The sequence below is a fragment of the Streptopelia decaocto genome (assembly GCF_964273445.1).
Source record: "Streptopelia decaocto genome assembly, chromosome: 15".
NCBI classification, from domain to species: Eukaryota; Metazoa; Chordata; class Aves; order Columbiformes; family Columbidae; genus Streptopelia; species Streptopelia decaocto.
The window spans coordinates 8521732-8542443 of NC_138670.1; the positions used below are offsets into that span (position 1 = coordinate 8521732).

Genomic DNA, 20712 nt, shown 5'->3' on the forward strand with positions numbered 1-20712 from the left:
AGCTCTTCAGAGCCAATCACGCCCGTGAAGGATCTAACCCTTGTGATCGGCAAAGCCAGGTGTTCAAAAGAGCAGATGTTCAAACACGGAACAGTGTAAAGAAGGTACAAATGAGAAAGACATCGGCAGACAAAAGTGTGGCAAAGCACTTTTACGTAAAATGAGATGCTTTTTTTACTACAGAAATTATGGGTTGTTGTAATTAGTTTTTGGCCAGCTGGGAGTGGGCATGAAGCATTTTATTATTAAAACTGGATTGAAGAAATATAACAGACCTTTAATTTTAATTATACTTTAAAAGAGCCTTGATTTCCTCAGCCAGTGGTCTCTCTAGTACACGTCAGCAGTTTAGTGCCAGACTACTAAGAGTAATTACACACATACACAGTGATTCTTGTGCATTTGTATTTCTTGCTAATAAAAACACGTCTGAAACAAACCTGCTGTTTCTTTCCTTTGTCACAATTTTCTTTAAAATATCAATGATATAAAATTATATATCCTGTAACTACATACAATGCTTAAGAGGTCCTATTTCATTTGTGAAGTGATGAAAGTCTGTGGCTTGGTTTTTTTGTAAACAGAGCTAGTTACTGTAAATTAGAAAGCAGAAGCTAGCAGTTGGAGGTCTGGATACAAATAATGAGCATCCATGAAATGATTGTGAAGGAGGCCAGTTGACAGAGGCCAACACTGAACAAATTAATTACACCAAAATGGGCTGGTAGCAGATGATGTCCTCATGTCCCACTGATGGTCTTGTCTCTGCAGCACTGTTGACTTGCCCTCATTTAGGGACTGATAGAGTTGTGGAGTTTACAGCTGTGGAGTTATTCTATGCAGGGACAGGAGCTGGACTTGATCTTTGTGGATCCCTTCCAACTCAGTACATTCTATGATTCTAAGATTCCTGGAAAATTTCCCTGTTTTCTAGGCTTTTAGAAAGACATGTTTGTGTTTGGAAGGAATCAATGTGTGCAGAAGATGTATTTCATGCATGTCTATACCATGTATCTGAAGTCCATGTAGCCTTCTGTAATGCTGACCCAAAAAAACTGTGACCTGCTGATGTGTGCAGTGGTCCAGTTAGAAACTCAACACGATCCTGGGTGTTCAGGTCCCGCTGTGTGTTCCCAGCTGGCCAGATTTGGGGATGGAAGCTCTTGCTCCTGAGGCCAATGCTTTTTTCACACATGCTGTAAAAATGCTGGGATGCTGAAGTTCTTCTAGAAAGCAGATAGCAACAAAATTTGTGTTGTGGCCTCTACTCCATCTCCATCAGTTTGCTGTCTTCCACAGAAGTTGATAGGAGCAATGTCAAGATCTTTCCTGGTTTATATTACCTTCAGTCATCCATAAATAAACTGCTACTAACAAACCTACAGAGCAGATGCCACTCAAACCGCTTCTGAGACCACGTAAAGTTCTCTCCACCTCAGCTCCATTCTCACTTGCTTTGGTGAGAACGGTTCCCTCAGTCCTGCTGGAGACCTTCAGATATCCCCATATGCCAAAGGGGTGCAGCCTGTGACTGTGGGTGCCAGGAGGAGCCCAGGTGTCTCAGCAGAGCCGTGCCTTCGATTCCTTTGGAAACCTAATCCAGTTCTGGTAATTCTCAGCTCCATGTATTAAAAACGAATGAGGTTAAGTAAAAATAATGAGGTTTTAAAGTGTAATATATTTTGAATTGTTTTAATCTGCCTTCTGGTTTTGAGTCTTCAGGGGTCCCTTGTTCAGCTTTTCTTTGCAACCCACAGCATGAGAAACTCATTTATAAAAAATTAAAGCAGAGATTCTCCTTTAATCTTGTGTTTCCCACAGCTGGGGTCTGGGAAAACGCGAACAACACGATGCTCCCCCTAGAACCGCTGGAGTAGCAACACTGCAGCAATCAGTTTCCATCTCGAAGGATTACTGTAATTTAGGAGAAACATAATAGCAGCAATGTTACCTTCACCTCCCCCATTTGATACTAATGGAGTGACTGGGAGCGGGAGTAAAGAAAAAAAACGGTGTTGACAAACCTCTCACATGTTGGACCCTCCACTTGGTTATTCAACAACTTCCCAATTTACCATGTCAACACTCCAGGGAAGGAACCCTATTTCCATTTAGAAATCCAACAGGGCAGAACAGCAGGGTGGCTTCTGAAACACAACTGATAACCAGCCATAAAGCTCACAGCTCCCTGGGGCAGGGCGCTGTGGGGCTGTGGGTGGCTCAGGGCCGTGGGCACCGAGTCTGGCCAGAGCACCAGCCGAGCCCACGGGGCTCCCAGGCGCTGCCCAGCTGCCCTGGTGCCCCAAGGGGGGCCATGGCTGTCAAAGGCCTCTGCGGCCGGGATGAGCCGGTGTCCACCCAGAGCCGCTCCGTGCCGAACCAGCCGCGGCGGCAGGTGCCAGCCCGGCCGCTCCCACCACCTGCGCCCTGAGGGGCACGGCGGGGCAGCGCCTGGGAGACCCCGCCCTTCTCCTCTGAGGGGAGCATCACCCCCGGCACCTCCACCCCCGCTCCGGGGGCCCGTGCGAGGCGGGCGGCGGGACCGCGCCCCCAGGACCGCAGCGCCCACCCGCCGCCGGGGGGAGCCGGGGAGGGGGTCGGGTCACGTGAGTGCGTGTGGCAGCAGCGGAAGGATACCCGGGCTCTGACAACCCCCTCCCGCCCCTCTCCACTGACCGCAACCGGGGCGGGGGGAGCCCCTCTTCCCCGCGGAGCCCCCTCCGCAGCCCTGACACCCAGCGGGATTGGAGGGCGGCGGGCAGAGGGAGGCGGCGTTGAGTGAGGGCGAGCGACGGGCAGGGGCGACGGGGCGGGGGGAAGAAGCGCCGCGGGGAGGGACTATTTGAGGAGACCCTGGCAGGCTGGTGAGGTGCGGAGTGATCCCGCCGCCGGAGTGAGCGGCCCCGAGCTGAGGCAGAAAAAGGGAGGCGAGCCCGCCGGGGCGCTCTCCTGCGAGGGCACTGCGCCTGCGCCGCCACCCCCTCCCCGCCGCCGTGTGGGGTGCAGCGGCGCCTGCCCTGCTGCCACCGCCGGCCCCCGCCCAGCGCCCCTGCCCCGGGGAGCTCGCCCCCAGCCATGGCCCAGATACTGCCCATTCGCTTCCAGGAGCATTTTCAGGTGAGCGGGGGGTTGAGGGGGCGCGCAGGGACGGGGCTCCCCCTGCTCTGCCTCGCCCTGTCCCGCAGAGCGGGGGGGCCGCGGCCTAGCGGGGCGGGGGGCGCGCGGAGAGGAGGGGGCGCCAGGCCGTGGAGGCGCCTCCTGCGGCCGCTGTGGCGGGGAGACCCGCTCCCTCTTCCCGCCTTCCCCCCGCTCCGGTGCGCGGCCGCTGTCCCGCTGGGCGCCGCGGGGCGCGCGGGGCTGAGCCCGACGCGGTGCGGGCTCCCGGGGCTGCCGCCTCCGTCCGTCCGTCCGTCCGTCCATCCCCGGCTGCCTCTCCGCGGCGTGCGGGGCGGCCGCGATTTGTGCAGAGTCACTCGCCGCCTCAGGGACCTCCCGCTCCGGGGAGGGGGAGGCGCCGGCCGGGCTGCTGGTCCCGGGGGCCGCAGGGGCTCCCCCGCCTCGGTGAGGTGGGCGCCTTCATCCTGCAGAGGGATCGAGGCTTTTCTGCTTTACCTCAACGACCATCAGCCTCCGGTCGCGGAGGTTTCTGGGAACCTCTTTCTATGCAGCTGCGAACTGGGAGGAAATTGGTGAGATGAGGTGCAAGAGACCAATTGGACTTGGAAGCTGCATAGCCTCTGTCCCTCCTTCCAAACATAACTGTATTAAAAAAAAAAACCTTCCTAAAAATGACATAGTTCTGTTCTTAATAGCCTGTGAAAACCATAATGCCAACGTTGGAAAAGATCCATGACTAATGGATGCAGCACAGACAAACCGGTTTATCTGTTTCCTTGTGAACTGGTGGTGAGAGAGGGTTGTAAATGGAGTGAGAGAGCAGCAGTCTCTGAACATGCAGTTTGCAGCAGGAATTAAAGGAATTTGCTAAATGAATGAGAGAACAGGAAGTGGACTTGGCAAGTCATCCCTGGGTCTATCCTGCCCCTTTCTGTCAAACCAGGCATCCATTTCAAAATATGAACTCAGTATCGTCCATCAGGGTGGACTTTGTGTCACTTCAAGCATTTCAGCTTGGGAAATGATTATTGCTCCTTCCAGCTCCTTTTGGGAAGTGTTTTTCTGCTTGACTGAAAGGGCTGTCTTGGTCACTCCAGAAAGAGCCCTAGCCTGAAAAACAGTAATAGGGCTAACAAACTCCTGAAATACTGAGTCTCTGTGCCCAAGGGAGCAGACACACCTGTCTCTTTGGAGCTGTCATGGGTTAAGAGAGTTTAACATAGTAAGGAAGAATTATACTGTCACCCCCCCCCCCCCCTACCAGTGTAGCAGTGACCAGTGTAACCTCAAGTGAATTCCTAAGAGCTGCAGTGCAGCTGAGTCAGGAACTTGAGACCAAGGTGTTTTGATGTCATGCTGCTTAGAAAGATGCATATAGTTCTTATAATTCAAAACTGACAAACACAACCAGTCCTGCCGATTGTGTTTGATCTATACAATAATGATGAGAGAACATCACAATATGTCGTAGGTGTAATGTGCTGCTTTGCATGTTAAATGAATGTTTCTGTGATGACTAGTATGTCTTGTAACGCTGGCAATATTAGCCTTGTGGTACTTCTGGTTTGGGTGGGGGGGCTACCCACTTCTCAGGGGATTTGTACTGAAGTCATATTCTATTTTTTGCTACCGCCTGCTTTTGATCTTATTGAAAGAACTAAACCTGTGCTTGAGGGACTTTTCCCTAGCATGGGGGCCGCATAGTGGAACAAGGGAAAACGTGGGACCCACCATTAACATGTAGGTCTAAACTCTTCTGCAGGACTCACTCTCTCCTGCTCTCCCCGCAGTCTGAGTGCAGTAGCTCCAAAACAGTGCTCTGCTAAAGAGAAGTTGAGATTAGTAGTAGCTGGGAGTAGGAATGCAGTCAGGCTCCTCAGTGCTGCCTCTGCAGTTGTTTCTACATGGCAGGAGAAATGGGGAGGGAAATCAGAAGGAATGTGGGAACTGGTAGTGTTTGCTCTGGCTGGATATCTGCAATACAGTTTAATCAGCTCTAACTTAACATTATGTGTTGTAAACATCTAGAGTCATGAATAAATGATACGTGGTGCTTATTGTTGACTGGTAGGGCCTTCACTCCTTTTTGTAGTGCTTCACTGTTACCCATATTTAGCTTTAGTGTAATAGATCTAGTATGCTGCTTTATGATGTTAAATCAAAAAAAGTTAAAATACCGTGCAATTGTGGTAAGTTTCAGTGGTCTTATGTTAAATCTTTCTGCACCTTAAGTCAATCTGTGTACCGTTTATACCTGTAGCCATTTTAATTAATGTGGCTTTAGGTAGTTAGAGTAGCTGTTAGCACTATAATTACTCAACTCCACATTCAGCCTGTTGCTGATGAAACATTATTTCACTTAAGTTCAGAGTCTTCCCAAGATAGTTGCATGTGCTTTACTAAAACAAGAAGTGAAGCATGCAGAAAGTGCTCCTCAGAGAATTAAACATAAGTTGCAGTGCTAAATACTGAACTCTTCTCTCCCACTCTCTCTAGCTGGAAGTAGATAAATGATGGTGTGAAGTGAAACAGCAATCTTGGTCCATGTAAAATCAGAGGAGTACTAGAGATCAGCAGACTGTTTACATTCTTCGTGAAGTTTGTTTTGCTGTGTGTTGATCCTCCTGACCGAACTGTAGCTCCAAGCCTGTGCAGGAGGAGTGACTGCCAGTCACAGTGCACATTACTTTTGAAACTCTTACAGCTTGTACGTTCAAGTCTTAATATGAGCTGACAGATGGGGAATAGATGCAGTAAGAGAAAGAGATCCAGGTCTTGATGTGGTAGTAGTCAAGCTGTGAATGCAATCAAGTTTTACTGTTTGTTTAGCTACATCTAATGCAATTGAACAGTTGTTTTTAGATGTGAATTGTGTAGCTGTGAGTATTCACATTTTCATAAAGAACTTGCATCTTGCTCATTCTTCTCACAGAGAATATCAGAGTTAAGTCCCATAGCGAGGGAGGGGAATAAGATAAGGACTTGGTTTTTATGTCTGGTGTCGGAGCAGCTGCAGCAGTACCAACTGTGCCAGCTCTGCTATAGTGAAGTACTACTACATGCTACTTAAGCTACTGTGATTTAATCAGGTTCTTGACTCCAGTGCTTCTGTTGGAGCAGTGAATTATAAATTATTTACCAGTATGAACTCTTCCAAAGGGATTGTAGTTTACAATGGAAATGTTGTAAAAGACTAAATATACTGGTACATAGACTGGGAGCAATACTACTGGAATTCAATGTACAAAGTGTTCTTGATCTAAAATTAAACTTTTGCTTTAGTCATTGGTTTGCTCTTAAAAGCTCGTCTTTGTCTTTTTTTGAACTTTTTTCAGTTTTCACTAGCAAATAACTCTTCTTGCCTGCAGAGAAAGCTCTTGCTTACAAAAAGTCTCAGCTTCCTAGGTTGGGGGCTTCATCTCTTAGATGGATAGATACATGGGTCTGTACACAGGGTTCTGCTTTCTTTCAATAACTAATTCAGGCTCTTGAGCACAGTAAACTAATGTGAAAAAAACTTATGTGCATGACCTGTTCTTGGTGCATAAGTTTTATGCATCTTGGTACAGCACTGAGAAGGTAAGGTATCCTGGTTTTAAACATAAAGGATGTAGATTTACTTCTGTTATTTTCTGGACAAAAACACTTTCTATTTGATAGTCTGAGATGTCTTGTTAGGAATTACTATCTGTTGTGCAATAGGCATGACTGAGATGAAGTGTAATGGCTTTTATGAGTTTGCTTTGGCTAGATGTGTGCACTTAAAAGCACTCAGGATATTTACAAACTGTAAATAACTTTTTGGACTTGTATTCAAAAGGTAGGGCTAAATATTATTGATTCAGCTACTTAGTGTTGAAGAGACCATATTTGCTCCCTGTACTGAGGAGTGCCCTACATGTGGTAGGGGTACTCATTCAATAAACAATTAATCCTCAGCAAAGACATACAAGAACAGTTTTTTTGTGTAGGGAGTAACTGTCATTTAAGATGACAGCCTAATTGCAACCCAAACCTGTGAGCCGGTGCTCTTGTGTGCTCTTTATGGCCCTCACCTGCCAGGATGGGAACTATAGCAGGAGATGAGGTGAGGGTGGGCAGTTGAGAGGGGATGTCCAACTGTGCAGGATATACAGCTCCTTATTGAATGTGATTATAACTTTATATAGCCAAATGCGTAAAAGACTTCTGAGAAACTGTATTATTGCGTTCTTGGTTTGGATTATGCTTAAAATTATATGCTTACAGAGCTTTTAGCAGGCAGTTTTTAGTATTTGGATGCCCACAGCATCTGTCTAAGCCTTACTCTTTTCTAATAGGCTTAAAAAACAACAACTGATCACCTCTAAAAATCATTTCCACTAGAGCTGTATGTCATAGAGCTGAAATGGCATATGTACTGAGCCATTCAGAGAGTTCTTCTGACTTCAACATTTAACTGATAGTAGGTTCCAAGTGTTAGAGTGTCAGAACGGAACACACAGTAAGTCAGGGTTAAGTATTTCCCATTAGAGAAATGGACTTATTTTAATGACTGGTAGTACCAGTGTCTGAGTTGGTCTGTGCTGGGTCACTGTGTTCCACAGAAGGGGAAATGCATTAGAAAGCCCAATATTTAGTAGAACTCCTGTGTAAAAACATCTCAACTCCCTTTCTTAGGAAACGGTAACATGTCGGTAGTGGGGAAAGCCTAAATCTCAGATTAATAGTTATATTTCATCCTAAGTGTAGGACTTGTGTATCTTCATTGAGGTTGAGAATCAAATAATACATCTTGGGTTAATCTTTACCATGTCACGAAGTTCTTAGTAACTGTAAGATGCTTAAATTTGATATCTAATCCAGCCTGCAGTAATACTAGATATCTACGAAGCAAAAATCTGTTATCTGTTTCATTCAGCCTGAAAGTTAAAATAGTTCTATACTGTACATGTAGATAATGGGCATGTGGGCATGAAAGAGTAGGAGAGGGATTAAGCTGCTGCTTGTAGGACAGAATGTTATCCTTTCCTTTACAGCAAGGCTTACAGTAACCTACATGGGGGTGTTTGGTAGGGTTTAACTGGATTACTCAGAAGTGTGAGGTAAAATCATGCAAAGAGCCTATCCCCATAGTGCGTTTCTCTGGAAAGACTTTGTAAGAATCCTTCTTTTAGAAGACAACCTTAGTTTGAGAGTAGTGCTTGCCTTAGAAGCATAATATAAAACGAACATTTAGTAAAAATTGAGAGGCTTGATGTTGAGACCTTTATGAAAATAAACTGCAAAATCTCTAGTTTTTATATAAAAACTTCGGTAATGATCTGTAGCACCTTCACTTGGAGCCTTTTAAGATACATAGTTAAATGCTTGCTGTGTCCTGTAATAAAATTTTCTTTATTCTGTGCTTGAAGTGAATGTGCTTTAGAACAACATAGTCCAGATTGTCTCAGCAGGTTTGTCCCACCAAGGATAGAAGCAATGCTGGCTAGTGTCCCTATTTTTGGTGGTACAGGGATTCTGCTCATGTTCTTCTGTATAGACATAAAGAATATGCCTCTTACACTGCTTCCATGTTATAGGAGCACATATGATCTGATGAGGATACTTTATCACTCCCCTGATGACAGGAACAGTCTTCAGTGTTTTCAGACTGCTAAAATGTGTTGTCATCATTCCCTGGGGCTTGCAGCATTTGCGTGACCATCCTTTAGGTACTGCTGACATTTTGCCTTTAAAAGATATGACTGACTTCCTTAACAATCAGGATGGCAGTGATTCTCCTGCATAATTTAACATTACCTTTTCTGAAAGCTTGGCTAGATTTTGTAACAGTTAAAATAGGAAATCTTAATACCAGAACTTGATGCAAAATCTTCCTTATCCTAGTGAAGATACCCAAATTGTTATTCTGCAACATGGGCCAGATTTTGACATGAATAACCTTGAGTTTAAAGCTGAGCTTCAAGTAGGCTGATACCTCAAGATTCTCACCATGCAGAATGAGCAGATGGGGGGCTGTGTCTTGGAGAGCACGTCAAGCTGAAGCACAGTAGTTGACAAGAGACCCTGAAGAGGTTGTGTTTCTACTTCAGTACTCTGGAAATACATCTGAGTTTGGATTAATTAAATCAAGTTAGGAACTTGGTTATGCTGCAGTTAAATCACTTGTCCAGACTTGTGACAATCAGTCTCTTGGTAGGTGGACACAGATCATGCTCAATATTAAAGTGCTCATGTGTCTACTATGTGAAAATGTAATTTGTCACAATAAGAGGATGTTGTCCTGTATAGGGCAAGTGACCAAGAACAGTGGAATTAAGAGCCCATTGTTTATTCCTTTGTTGTTCAAGGTCACAGAAGTTGATGGAGCTACAACTTTCATGTTTATTGGGTACTGAAACTTTCTGCATTATGTATGAAAAGTGCATGGGTTGTCTTGATATGGAAACTTCTTTCCGTACTGACACAGAAGCCTGTAATAGCTGCATGCCTAGTGGACTTGTTTTCAAAACTCTAGCTGCAAGCAGCTTTTGATATTCTTGTGCCTAAACTGTGATTGTCTTTTGGAATTAATAGCACCTACTCAAGTTTACTAGTGTGTATTGAAGAATTTTCCTATGAAGTGAGGTGTTAGCTGAATGGGCCTCAGTTTTGCTGAGACACACTTGTGGGAGGGAGTAAATGTCTTTTTACACATGCGTGCATTTGGCTTGTATTGCATTACAGAAACTTGAGTATGTCAAGATTAGCAGTTACTGAGCTGAATAGCTCTTCATTAGTAAGCTGGACAGAAAAGAAACAATTCCTGAGGTGTTTTTGGGCACAGTCCTGGCACACCGCACTTGTAGGTATCTCCATTACATACCCAATTTATGATTTAGTGGATAGCTTTACAGAAGCTGTAACAAGCCATGATGAGGCAGATCAAAACACACTCAAACAGTGTTTGTGACACTATAATGGGATTGATGCCCAAGGGGTTTAGTCTATTGTATGAAGGTCCTGGTGGTATGTATTAAAGGAGTCTAATGACTCAGTGATGCTGGTGGTAGTTTCTGTCCTGTCTCCTCGAGGGCAGTCATTTTTCACTTGCGGTGCACTGAAAAGTAGTATAGGTTAATGCCTTAAGATGCCTCAGTGAAGCTGATACAGTTCCTCTGCTTGAAAAGCATTGCTCTGGGGCATAAAGCAGGTGCTCAGGCTTGTCACAGTTACTGTTATATAAAATGCAGCTTGCATACATACCAAGCTGGGGCGCGCTGGTAGGGAGAGCTGATTTACCACAGACCAACTGAAACAGTGATTCACCGCCGCCTCCTCCTGTTCACCTGACACGGGAAATGAATGGAAACAAAGTTAACATGAGAGCATGAAAATGAGAAATAGCCATCTTCTAGGGCAGTCTATTCAGTGACACAAAATTACTTTGTTACATTAACTGCTTTGTACCTACTGCCATAAGATTGAGCACAAGTTATGTTTTGAGAGTTGGACCTAAGGCTGGAGGGGACCTGCGTTGAAATGCCTGCCTTGGTTGAACCAAATGGTGTGACATCTTGGGCAAGGAGAGAATCAATGACTATTTTAACACACCTTTCTTAGCTTTCACTTCTAAGAGTTAGATTCTAAGAAGTAAGATGAACAAGTCCTGTTGGGGGGGAAAAAAAAAAAACAAGAGGGCCATTTGATACCTGCTATGTAGACTTCATTCCATAATGTTGCTAGGAGTGGGTTGCATAATGGTAATTGGTTCTTTCCACAAAACCCACTGATACTGTGTGTTGTGGTTCTGCCACTTAATAAGTTTTTAATATCAAATTTACAAGCCTTGATAAATCTGGAATAGGGATGCTACTGATAGTATACAGCCTATCACATTGGTAGAACCAGGTTAAACAAATGCTATGTTAAAACTCCTTTTAGTTTGCATCAATAACACAACTCTGGAATGGCTTTGGGACTTGAATGCTTAGAATTGTGTAGTTCTTTAGCTATGGAACAAGAGTCAGAAGATTAGTTGTAGTTCCTTAGTAAATACTCTTGACAGAGAAATATGCTAGTCTTGCATTTCCTTCTAGAGGAGAGTTTAGACATGCTTGAGTTAGACCTTCAGCATGGGAAGTATAATAAAGCACTTTTCTTCTGTCTTTCTAGCTCCAAAATTTGGGCATTAACCCAGCAAACATTGGATTCAGTACCCTAACAATGGAATCTGACAAGTTCATCTGCATCAGGGAGAAAGTGGGAGAGCAGGCACAAGTAGTGATAATTGACATGAGTGATCCAACAACACCCATCAGACGTCCAATTTCTGCTGAAAGTGCCATCATGAATCCAGCCTCTAAAGTAATTGCTCTAAAAGGTGAGTAACCCTTTATTATTGTAGTATGAAGTATTTTTAGCTGTATTACTGCTTATGTTCTTAAGGTTTATGTAAACTCTCTAAGAAGAATGTATATGAGGATAAGAATTCTTGCCTGAACTTGCATGCTGTATTTTTGGCAGTGGATTTTTCAGTAATCTTTGATTTGCCTCCAGATAGGTGTGAGATCCTTGGGCTTGTCACTGCAGCCTCCTATTCTCACTGAGGACCAGGTCAACATATGGTATACTATCCCTTTAAACAGGTGTTGTAAACAGAATGGACATATGCTTAGATGAATAGGGCTGTAAGGCCATTCTTACTCACTGTTCTGTCCTCGCCCTTTCTTGTAGCTTTGACGAGCTTACTAGATCCCAACAAAATGTTGTAAGGATTGCCAGTAACTGGGAAAGTCTGAATGTACAAGCATGTTAAGTTTGGCAAGCATGAGATCTTGCAGATAGAAGACCTCTGCTTATCAGTACCTGTGGTGTTGATACTGCCTTTAAGTAGCACTCAGAGCTCAAAGAAATAATTATAGTATATCTCTGGCTCTTTTATTAAATGACCCACTTCTGGTATGTAATCTCAATAACTGTTACTGACTATATACTTTTCTTCCTGCATCTTTTCTAAACAGATGGTGAGTGAACTTTGTCATGATGTTTCATGTTCAGTAGTACAGAATGGTCTAATCTCATAAAAAGTACTGAACTTCAAGGTAGCTGTTTGACAGTTCACTTCATAGCCAGGTGGGAGATTCTAAATCCTCAACTGGTATTATAGTGCAAATGTTCTCCATTGGCTTGTTGCTAACCATCTGGCTGCTTTGACTATTGACTGTACAGAGTGAAGGAGAAGAGTATGTTCTTATGTTTGTATGTGTGTGATGGAAGTACAGTCAATAGACAAAACCAAGTTACAATATTTTTATGAGAGACCTCTGCTAGCATGTCCTGTGTGCTATTCATTTTTGCCTAAATGTGTTTTTTTATTGTGGAAAATTACGGTGAAATTACTTAGGGGTCCAAGAAATAACTGTCCTCAGAACTGGCACAAAACCTGTAGTTTCTTGTCTTTGATCTCAGGCTTATACTGACATTATGGGAAAAGGAATGTGTTAATGTTTGATTTCAGCTGAATCTATGATTCAGCTAAGATGCTTATACATCTGGCCAAGGACTGCCTTACCTGGAGTGTGGGTAAAGGTAACAATGAAAAAATAGCAACCTCTTAAATCTGAAGTTATCTGTAGTCTTGGACCCCTTTAAACAAACCATATTGGCAAGGAAAGTGCCTTCTCTACAGTAGCAAAGCTTCATCTAGCCCTTGAAAGGAATCTGTATCATCCGGTTTTAAAACTAACCTACTAACTAAATGGATTATCATCAGCTTTGAAGAATATAGCTTTATTCTTGCCAGTGGTAAGGCTTACTCAAAAGAAGTATCATTCTGTCCCTGCAGAGTGAATAAGTTTGTCCTCTGAACAGATAATATTGAGTGAGTGATGTCATATTGACATGCAGAGTTATGTTGTTGGCTATTGCACACTTAATGATCTCTTCTTCTATCAGTAATCCAGTGACCAAAGTGTTGGGTAGAAAAGAGGATGAATAGAGAGCTACCCAACCAATATGTTGTTACCCCTGATAACCAGCAGAAGTACAGTGAACTGCATTGAGACGTGGTTTAAATCAGTCTGTCGCTCCAGACTTTCCCTGCTGATTGACTGAGGCTTCAGTAGTCAAACTCTTGCATATTGTGACTCAGTGTGCCATGAGTGGGAATTGCTCATAATCTAAGGATTATTGAGCAATAAACATACAAACCCACTCTTAAAGAAGAAATGAAATGGTTCTGGATTTAAGCTGAAATACAGTATGCACAATTTCATTTCTGGATTGCATGTGGCATTTTCCTGATGTACCAAGGTTTATGCTTTGTCCTTGTGTTTGTGATTTTTTTGCTTTGCTCTGTATTGAGAGTACTCCCCAGTTGGTGTAAGTGGAGAATGCAGCACTCAGGGTTATTCCATTCCTTGTGGAAAGGAGAAACTTCATGCTCTGGTGAACTGAAATGTAAATTCTCATGCCCGTGTTCAAAAAAATGAATCCGCTTACTTGACTACACCTGTAGAGGTTAGTCCTAAGTAGATTGAACAGTCTGGTAGCTTGATCAGAAAAACTTAAGTAAGACTCTGTTTTTTTTTTTTTTTGTCTCAGATCTTGGCCCAAAAAAGCATTCAAGTACACATAAGACTCAAACTTACACTTGCCCTCATCATGACTTTATAGCAGGTTCTGCTCTCTTAATCCAAATAATGGAATTTTTGGTAGTTTAATTACAGTTTAAAGTTCTGAAGCTTGAATTTGTTGCCGTACTGAAGAAATTGTATTGTTTTGACTCCTGTGGCACTCAACATGCGTAGCTAGCTCTGAAATCTGTGTTCTCTCATGGCACTGCATTAAACTCATATGATCAATTTACTGTATAAATTATGCTAAAACATTATAGAGCAGTCTGAGATGTGTATTAACTCAGGGTTAGTATGAAAATGATTCCTCAGTGGCCAGCAGCCTTTGTCTGTCAAAACTTTCCAGTAGAAGTTTTCTAGCAGTTTGACAGAAGTGTTACTAGCAGGGAAAACACTTCTGAAATAACGGCGTTACAAGCCAATACTCCAGCAGTCTGAGTGGGTGTCTTGTGAACAGAAAACAATATTCTTAGAGCTGAGTTGTCTCATCTGCAGAGAAGTAAAACATCACTCTGATTTCCTGAAAGGAAGAGAGTTCCTTATGCTTTATAGCTTTGTTCAGTTAACATCAGTTTTAAGTCTGTCCTTACTAGCTGCTTCTGGTAGTTAAAAGGAATACTAAAGTCAAGCTAAACCTGCAATATAGTTACCTAAATGATGAAGCAGCAACCTTAACTGGAAGTAAAGCTCCAAATCTCTTAACTTTTGACTGACGTCTTCAGCAGACACTTGTATCACAGTTGTACAGAGCCCATCCATCTCCTAGTTAAGTGCACGGTTTGTTCAACAGAAGAATAGAATGGAAGCTGTGGTCTTTGGCTATCTTGAGCTGTTCCAAGTCTTGTGCTGTTGGACTCCAGGTCATCTACAACAGCGACTAAATTGACAAACTGGAGCCATTCTTTCTATTAGTTATACTAAATGACATCTAGCAGACACCTATCACTTGATATACCAGTGCTGCTACCTAAACCAGCGTTTACACAAGCTCTGTAGCTTAGACTGTCTTTTGACTACAACTTATAGTTGATTAAAATGTCTATGCTTGTCAGTTGTTGGAATGTCCATGTAAGTGTCCATAAGAAGCAGACTTTTTTGTTTCAGGGACGGTAGAGCTGTTGGGGAAGGGGAGGGGATTCTGTTTGCTATGAGTCAAGTATCAAAGGAGCATCAGATGTGACAGGGCACTATTCCTGTCTGTAGTATCACTGGAACAGTGGGTTAAACAGGGTGCTTGTAAATATGGAGAATACAGATGGCCAGTGTGGTAACCTGTCCATGATGTTTCTTGGGTTTTGTCACACTAGCTGGGAAAACACTTCAGATCTTTAACATTGAGATGAAAAGTAAAATGAAAGCCCACACGATGGCAGAGGAAGTGATCTTCTGGAAATGGATATCTGTGAATACAGTTGCCTTGGTGACAGAGACAGCAGTCTACCACTGGAGCATGGAGGGAGAATCACAACCCCAGAAGATGTTTGACAGGCATGCTAGTCTTGCAGGCTGCCAAATCATCAATTACAGAACAGATGAACACCAGAAATGGCTGCTGCTGATAGGAATTTCAGCACAGGTAAGTTACCTGTGCTGCTATGAAAACAATCCAGAGAGCCATGCCCCCCCTTCACTTAATGGCTGCTATTGTTTCTTAACTTTGGTTCCTATAGATTAAAAATTCAAAAATTTTTTTTTGGTAGGAATAACCTGACTTTTAATGCAGTTAAAGCATTGGAGGAGGGCATGAGAGGCATTTGCTGCTTCTTAGTTTACAGTCCCAAAGGTCTTGCTATAAACATTTGAAATCTTATCTCTAAAAGCTAACCTTTCTTCTTTTTTTTCTAGCAAAATCGTGTGGTTGGTGCAATGCAGCTGTACTCGGTTGATAGAAAAGTCTCCCAACCTATAGAGGGCCATGCAGCAGCTTTTGCAGAATTCAAAATAGAGGGAAATGCCAAACCTTCTACCCTCTTCTGTTTTGCTGTGAGGAGTCCCGCAGGGGGCAAGGTAAAGTCTGCAACTGTTTTCCTGTTTTGCTGTAGCAGAACTTGGTACTAATAGAACTTCAGTGATCACCCAGTTTAGTATATGCTCTCTGAAGAACACGTTGGGAACCGTGTGCATAGCACACTTTGTCAGCATCATTTTGGTGTTTGCTTTTGGTGGATTTTTTTGTTTGTTTGTTTCTTTGTTTTGTTTTTTTTTAGCTTTTCCTGGTTTTTACTTGAAGTTCTGGAAAACTTGTCCCTCTGATAAGTATCTGGAGCACAGCTCCCCAGAATGTGTTGATTTAGGATTGGGTGGATATTCATCAGCCAAGTGTGGCAGATGACTTCAGTAGCATATCTGAAGAGAGGAACTTCTTTCATGTGGCTGTACTTGCAGGCAGTCTTGTGACATATTCTTTTCTCTTCCTAGCTACACATAATTGAAGTAGGTCAGCCAGCTACTGGAAATCAACCATTTGTTAAGAAAGCTGTTGATGTGTTTTTCCCACCTGAGGCACAGACAGACTTTCCTGTAGCAATGCAGGTAAATGTTTGACTCCCCAAAAAATCAACTTTATAGCTTGTCAAGTAGCTGCCATCTCTGTCATAAAGAATGCTTTCTACTTGTGCTTTGCTGTCATTCCTCCTAGGTCTGGGAGGGGTGTTAATAGATTTGTGGGAGATAGCTCTCTCAGAGCATGCAATTGCTGACCAGTCTAATAGACCAGCTTCATAAATGAACCAAGAGATGCCTTAAGGTAAATAAAGCAAGCTGTCTACATGGCAGGATTCATGTCCTTCAGCTCGAAGCTTAATTAACAAAACATCTGAAGGCTTGTTCCAAAGTGAAAGTACTTTTTTTGTCTGAAGACCATTTTGGCTTGCAAGCCTCCCCTGTTTAAGTGCCTTGACAGGCAAACTGGACTACTCAGTAGCTAAGCCTGGTTTAACTTCTACTGGTGCTTTTGTGTAGGCCTTGTTGGAAGAGAGTCGAATTATCTCATTAATATTTCTGAACAGAAACTTGTACTGACATATCTAGACTAGAATGCTAATTATGCCCAGACTTTCTCCCTCAGCCTGGCTCATTAGGATGAGGAGTATATCCTTTGCTGCAGATGAATTTTAATTTCCCTTTGGCCTCTGTTTGGTGGAACTGTGGCTCCAAATGGCCAGCAAAGCTGTTAATTGCTTTGAGCCTGTAAGGAAAAAGCCTGAAGCTATATTTGTTCTTGATGTCTGTGCAAAGGCATGTTACTGCAGTATCATCTTGTGACTAGGCTAAAGGCAGCTGTCTTAACTGTTACAGTCTTAGTCTTGACTAATAAAAACTCATCTTTTGGCAGATTGGAGTTAAGCATGGTGTTATCTACCTGATCACAAAGTATGGATATATTCACATGTATGACTTGGAGTCTGGAGTGTGCATCTACATGAACCGTATTAGTGCTGATACTATCTTTGTCACAGCACCTCATGAACCTACCTCAGGCATTATTGGTGTGAACAAAAAAGGACAGGTAACAAATTCAGTGTTCTGGTTTTGATCCTTCTAAAGCTCAGATGGAATGTAACAAACCTGTTGAGTGACTTGATGCAACAAATGTCATGAAAGGGAGCAAGTAACTAGTTGATTAGTCAGTTTTTAACTGTTCCTAGTACAGAACTGCATGGGTAAGAACTTAGTGGGTTTGGTTTTGTGTGTGGTGGTGTTTGGTGGTTTTTTTTAATCATCTACTACTACAGTGATGGGCTGCATAGCCATTTTGTTGCTGTATTTCATAGTGGTCGTGGAAAGTACAGTACTTCTCAATATACCTTTTGTCCTTTCCAGGTGCTTTCTGTATGTGTTGAGGAAGACAACATAGTGAACTACGCTACAAATGTTCTCCAGAATCCTGACTTGGGACTGCGTATGGCTATACGTAGTAATCTGGCTGGGGCAGAGGAATTATTTGCCAGAAAGTTCAACACGCTGTTTGCTCAAGGAAGCTACGCAGATGCTGCTAAAGTAGCTGCATCTGCACCGAAGGTAAATAACTCTGAAGGTACAGCTTAGAAGTCATGGACATTTGCCTTAGCTTAGTGGATTTGCTTAGCTCACTTGCATTTCAGTACCTGACATTCAAATACTGAAGTGCTGCAATACTAGTCCTCTGCAGTTTGGTTGTTGCTCTGACTAATACCTTCTCCCATATCCAATAAAGGAGCATCTCATATAGTTTTCCGACCCTAGACTGGACTTGTGGCCACTGACTTCTTGCTAGAATGTCGTTGTTTTGATGAAAATCTTCACCGTGATGCTTCAGCATATAGCTTAATACCTGGTTTTGACTAATACTATTCAGCCTTCCCTAATTAAACATTGCTTCTTTCCATCTTGTGCCTCTTCAGGGCATTCTACGTACCAGTGATACGATCAGGAAGTTCCAGAGTGTGCCAGCTCAGCCTGGGCAGGCCTCTCCCCTGCTCCAGTACTTTGGAATATTGCTTGACCAGGGACAGCTGAACAAGTTTGAGTCTCTGGAGCTCTGTCGCCCTGTCCTACAGCAGGGCCGCAAGCAGCTTCTGGAGAAGTGGCTGAAGGAAGACAAGGTAGGCTTGATCATGACACTTAGTTCTGTTGCGTTGTAACAACTGAGTGTGAACAATACTTTTGTTGATACTACATCTCTGAATTCTTCTGCCTGACAAAATACCATTTCTGACTTCAGCTGGAGTGCTCAGAGGAGCTGGGAGACTTGGTGAAGACAGCCGACCCAACCCTTGCACTCAGTGTCTATCTTCGTGCTAATGTGCCAAACAAAGTGATTCAGTGCTTTGCTGAAACTGGTCAATTCCAGAAAATAGTGCTATATGCTAAAAAGGTAAAGCTGTTTACTACAAACTCCTAGACTTTATCTTATGTTTAATGTGTACATTCTCAAGCTATCTTCCATGAGATAAGTTTGATTCCTGTCACTTAAAACTGATAAGTAGGAAAGATTGAGAAATTGTTTTCTTCACTGTCATATTGCAAATCATAGTGTATGACCAAGGTCTGAGCAGTCTGCAAAAAAATTATATTCAGAACATGCAGAATTTTATGAACTATGAAATTAATGGACTGGCTCAAGCTTATTCTGGACAATAAAGATAAGATTCTTCTTAAATTCATAAGACACTTGTTCTGTAATTCATCCAGGAAAAAAAAAGAGTGGCCTGATGTCCCATTTAAAGTTTAGGACCTTACTTGATAGATAGTGTCTTAAGACTGTTTAAAGACTTGTTCACAGCAGTTTTCTTACCTAGTAAGAGAAATTCCCTGGCGCAAGTTCAGTTACTAAGTAGATGAATGCTGAACTTCTGTGTCAACAGACAGACAGGCGGTGCTTTTGTCTGAGAATTCCTGGAAGATGGGGAATGAGCATAGCAACCTCACAGCAGTTCATAGTGCCTGTGATAAAGAATCTGAAGGCTTAAGTGATGTGTAAAGCTTCCCAGCCATGCACGACTGTTTCTGAAATCTCTAGGTTGGCTATACCCCAGACTGGATCTTCTTACTGCGAAGTGTCATGAGAGTCAGTCCAGAGCAAGGCCTGCAGTTCTCTCAGATGCTGGTACAAGATGAGGAGCCGCTGGCTAACATTAACCAGGTGATGCCTACAGCAAGAGTTCTGGTCTCTTTCTAGACAGAGGTGATAGCATAGTACCTATTGGGGGGACTGGTAAGGCCAGTTCAAGTCTCTAGTTGGCTTGGTTAGAGAAGGGACTTTTCTAGCCAAGTTTGGTTACTGTTTAAGTCTTTAGAGGCAGGTGTGCTCTGCAGTTCTTTTGGAGGCTTTCTGGTTTATTACTGTAATATTGATAATGAATCTGCCACAGTCGCAGTCTAGGCAATAGTGTTACTGTCCTACTGTTGGTTTTTATGGAGCATACATTAACTCTTCCCATGCAGAGAATTTACAGGAAGATGAACAAATAAATGTAAGTTGAGTGCTGGGTGCCAGTGGCCACTTCTGGTTAAAGAGAGAGAAATAAGGCAACACTTTGCATTTATTAAGTAATTGAAGCTATGTAGAAAAAGTCTTAGCTTTTCTTGTAGCAACTATCCCAACAAGAGAGAAGGGATGGGGTTTGTAAGCTGCATTAAAACTGGAGTGGGTGGCAAAATCTGGCATAATAGCTCAAAATAGTGTGCTGCTTACGTTCTAGAGAAAAAGAAGAAAGTGTGAAACTTGTCTCACTATTACTAGTAGTAATCTTATTAAAATAAAGGGAAGGTAGTGTGCTGGGTGCTGTGATGAGCTGCCTTTCTAGTGTTCTAGCCAGGCCATGAGTGTACACAGATAAATGTGCATGTGTAAATAAACCCCTTCTCTAACTTGACCAATCTCAACAGATTGTGGATGTGTTCATGGAGAACAGTCTTATTCAGCAGTGCACGTCCTTCCTGTTGGATGCCCTGAAAAATAACCGCCCTGCAGAAGGCCACCTTCAGACTCGCCTTCTGGAAATGAATTTGATTCATGCCCCGCAGGTGAGACCTCTTAACCTAGTACCTTCAGAAACTGAAGAAGAGACAGTAGTAGGCTTGCACAATAATATGATGTCTGATACTGGTATCTATAAGTAGTTTAGTCATTGCTGTGGCTTTTCAACAACTTTTAAGATGGGCTGCTATGATTCACCAGCAGTCTGAATATGAAATGTAACCTCCTAGGTTGCAGATGCCATTCTTGGAAACCAAATGTTTACACACTACGATCGTGCTCATATTGCCCAGCTGTGTGAAAAGGCAGGCTTGCTCCAGCGAGCTTTGGAACACTACACGGATCTCTATGATATTAAACGTGCTGTTGTTCATACTCACCTCTTGAATCCTGAGGTAAGTCTGTTGCACAGAGTAAGAAAGTGGAAGCTTAAGTGAACACTCTTTAGTACTTCTGTAGCTGCTAAAATCTCTGCAGCCACTAGAAGATGGGTTGTAGGTCCTGAAGTACCACACACAGCTGTGATTCAAGAACACT

The 20712-nt window shown here is 43.1% G+C and overlaps 1 protein-coding gene across 3 annotated transcripts in view; it reads left to right on the top strand.

The window, feature by feature from the left end:
* Positions 1–2829: 2829 nt before the first annotated feature.
* Positions 2830–20712, top strand: part of CLTCL1 (clathrin heavy chain like 1) — a 35401-nt gene continuing 17518 nt past the window's right edge. For 2 of the 3 annotated variants that reach the window (XM_082066616.1, XM_082066618.1), the window contains exons 1-12: positions 2830–3117; positions 11254–11461; positions 15023–15291; positions 15561–15722; positions 16134–16247; positions 17050–17223; positions 17538–17735; positions 18098–18298; positions 18418–18570; positions 19216–19338; positions 20085–20222; positions 20406–20570. In XM_082066616.1, the coding sequence (XP_081922742.1) occupies positions 3076–3117; positions 11254–11461; positions 15023–15291; positions 15561–15722; positions 16134–16247; positions 17050–17223; positions 17538–17735; positions 18098–18298; positions 18418–18570; positions 19216–19338; positions 20085–20222; positions 20406–20570 (1947 nt within the window). In that variant the 5' untranslated portion in view covers positions 2830–3075. The remainder of the gene's footprint in view (positions 3118–11253; positions 11462–15022; positions 15292–15560; positions 15723–16133; positions 16248–17049; positions 17224–17537; positions 17736–18097; positions 18299–18417; positions 18571–19215; positions 19339–20084; positions 20223–20405; positions 20571–20712) is intronic. The other variant, XM_082066617.1, reaches the window with a different exon arrangement.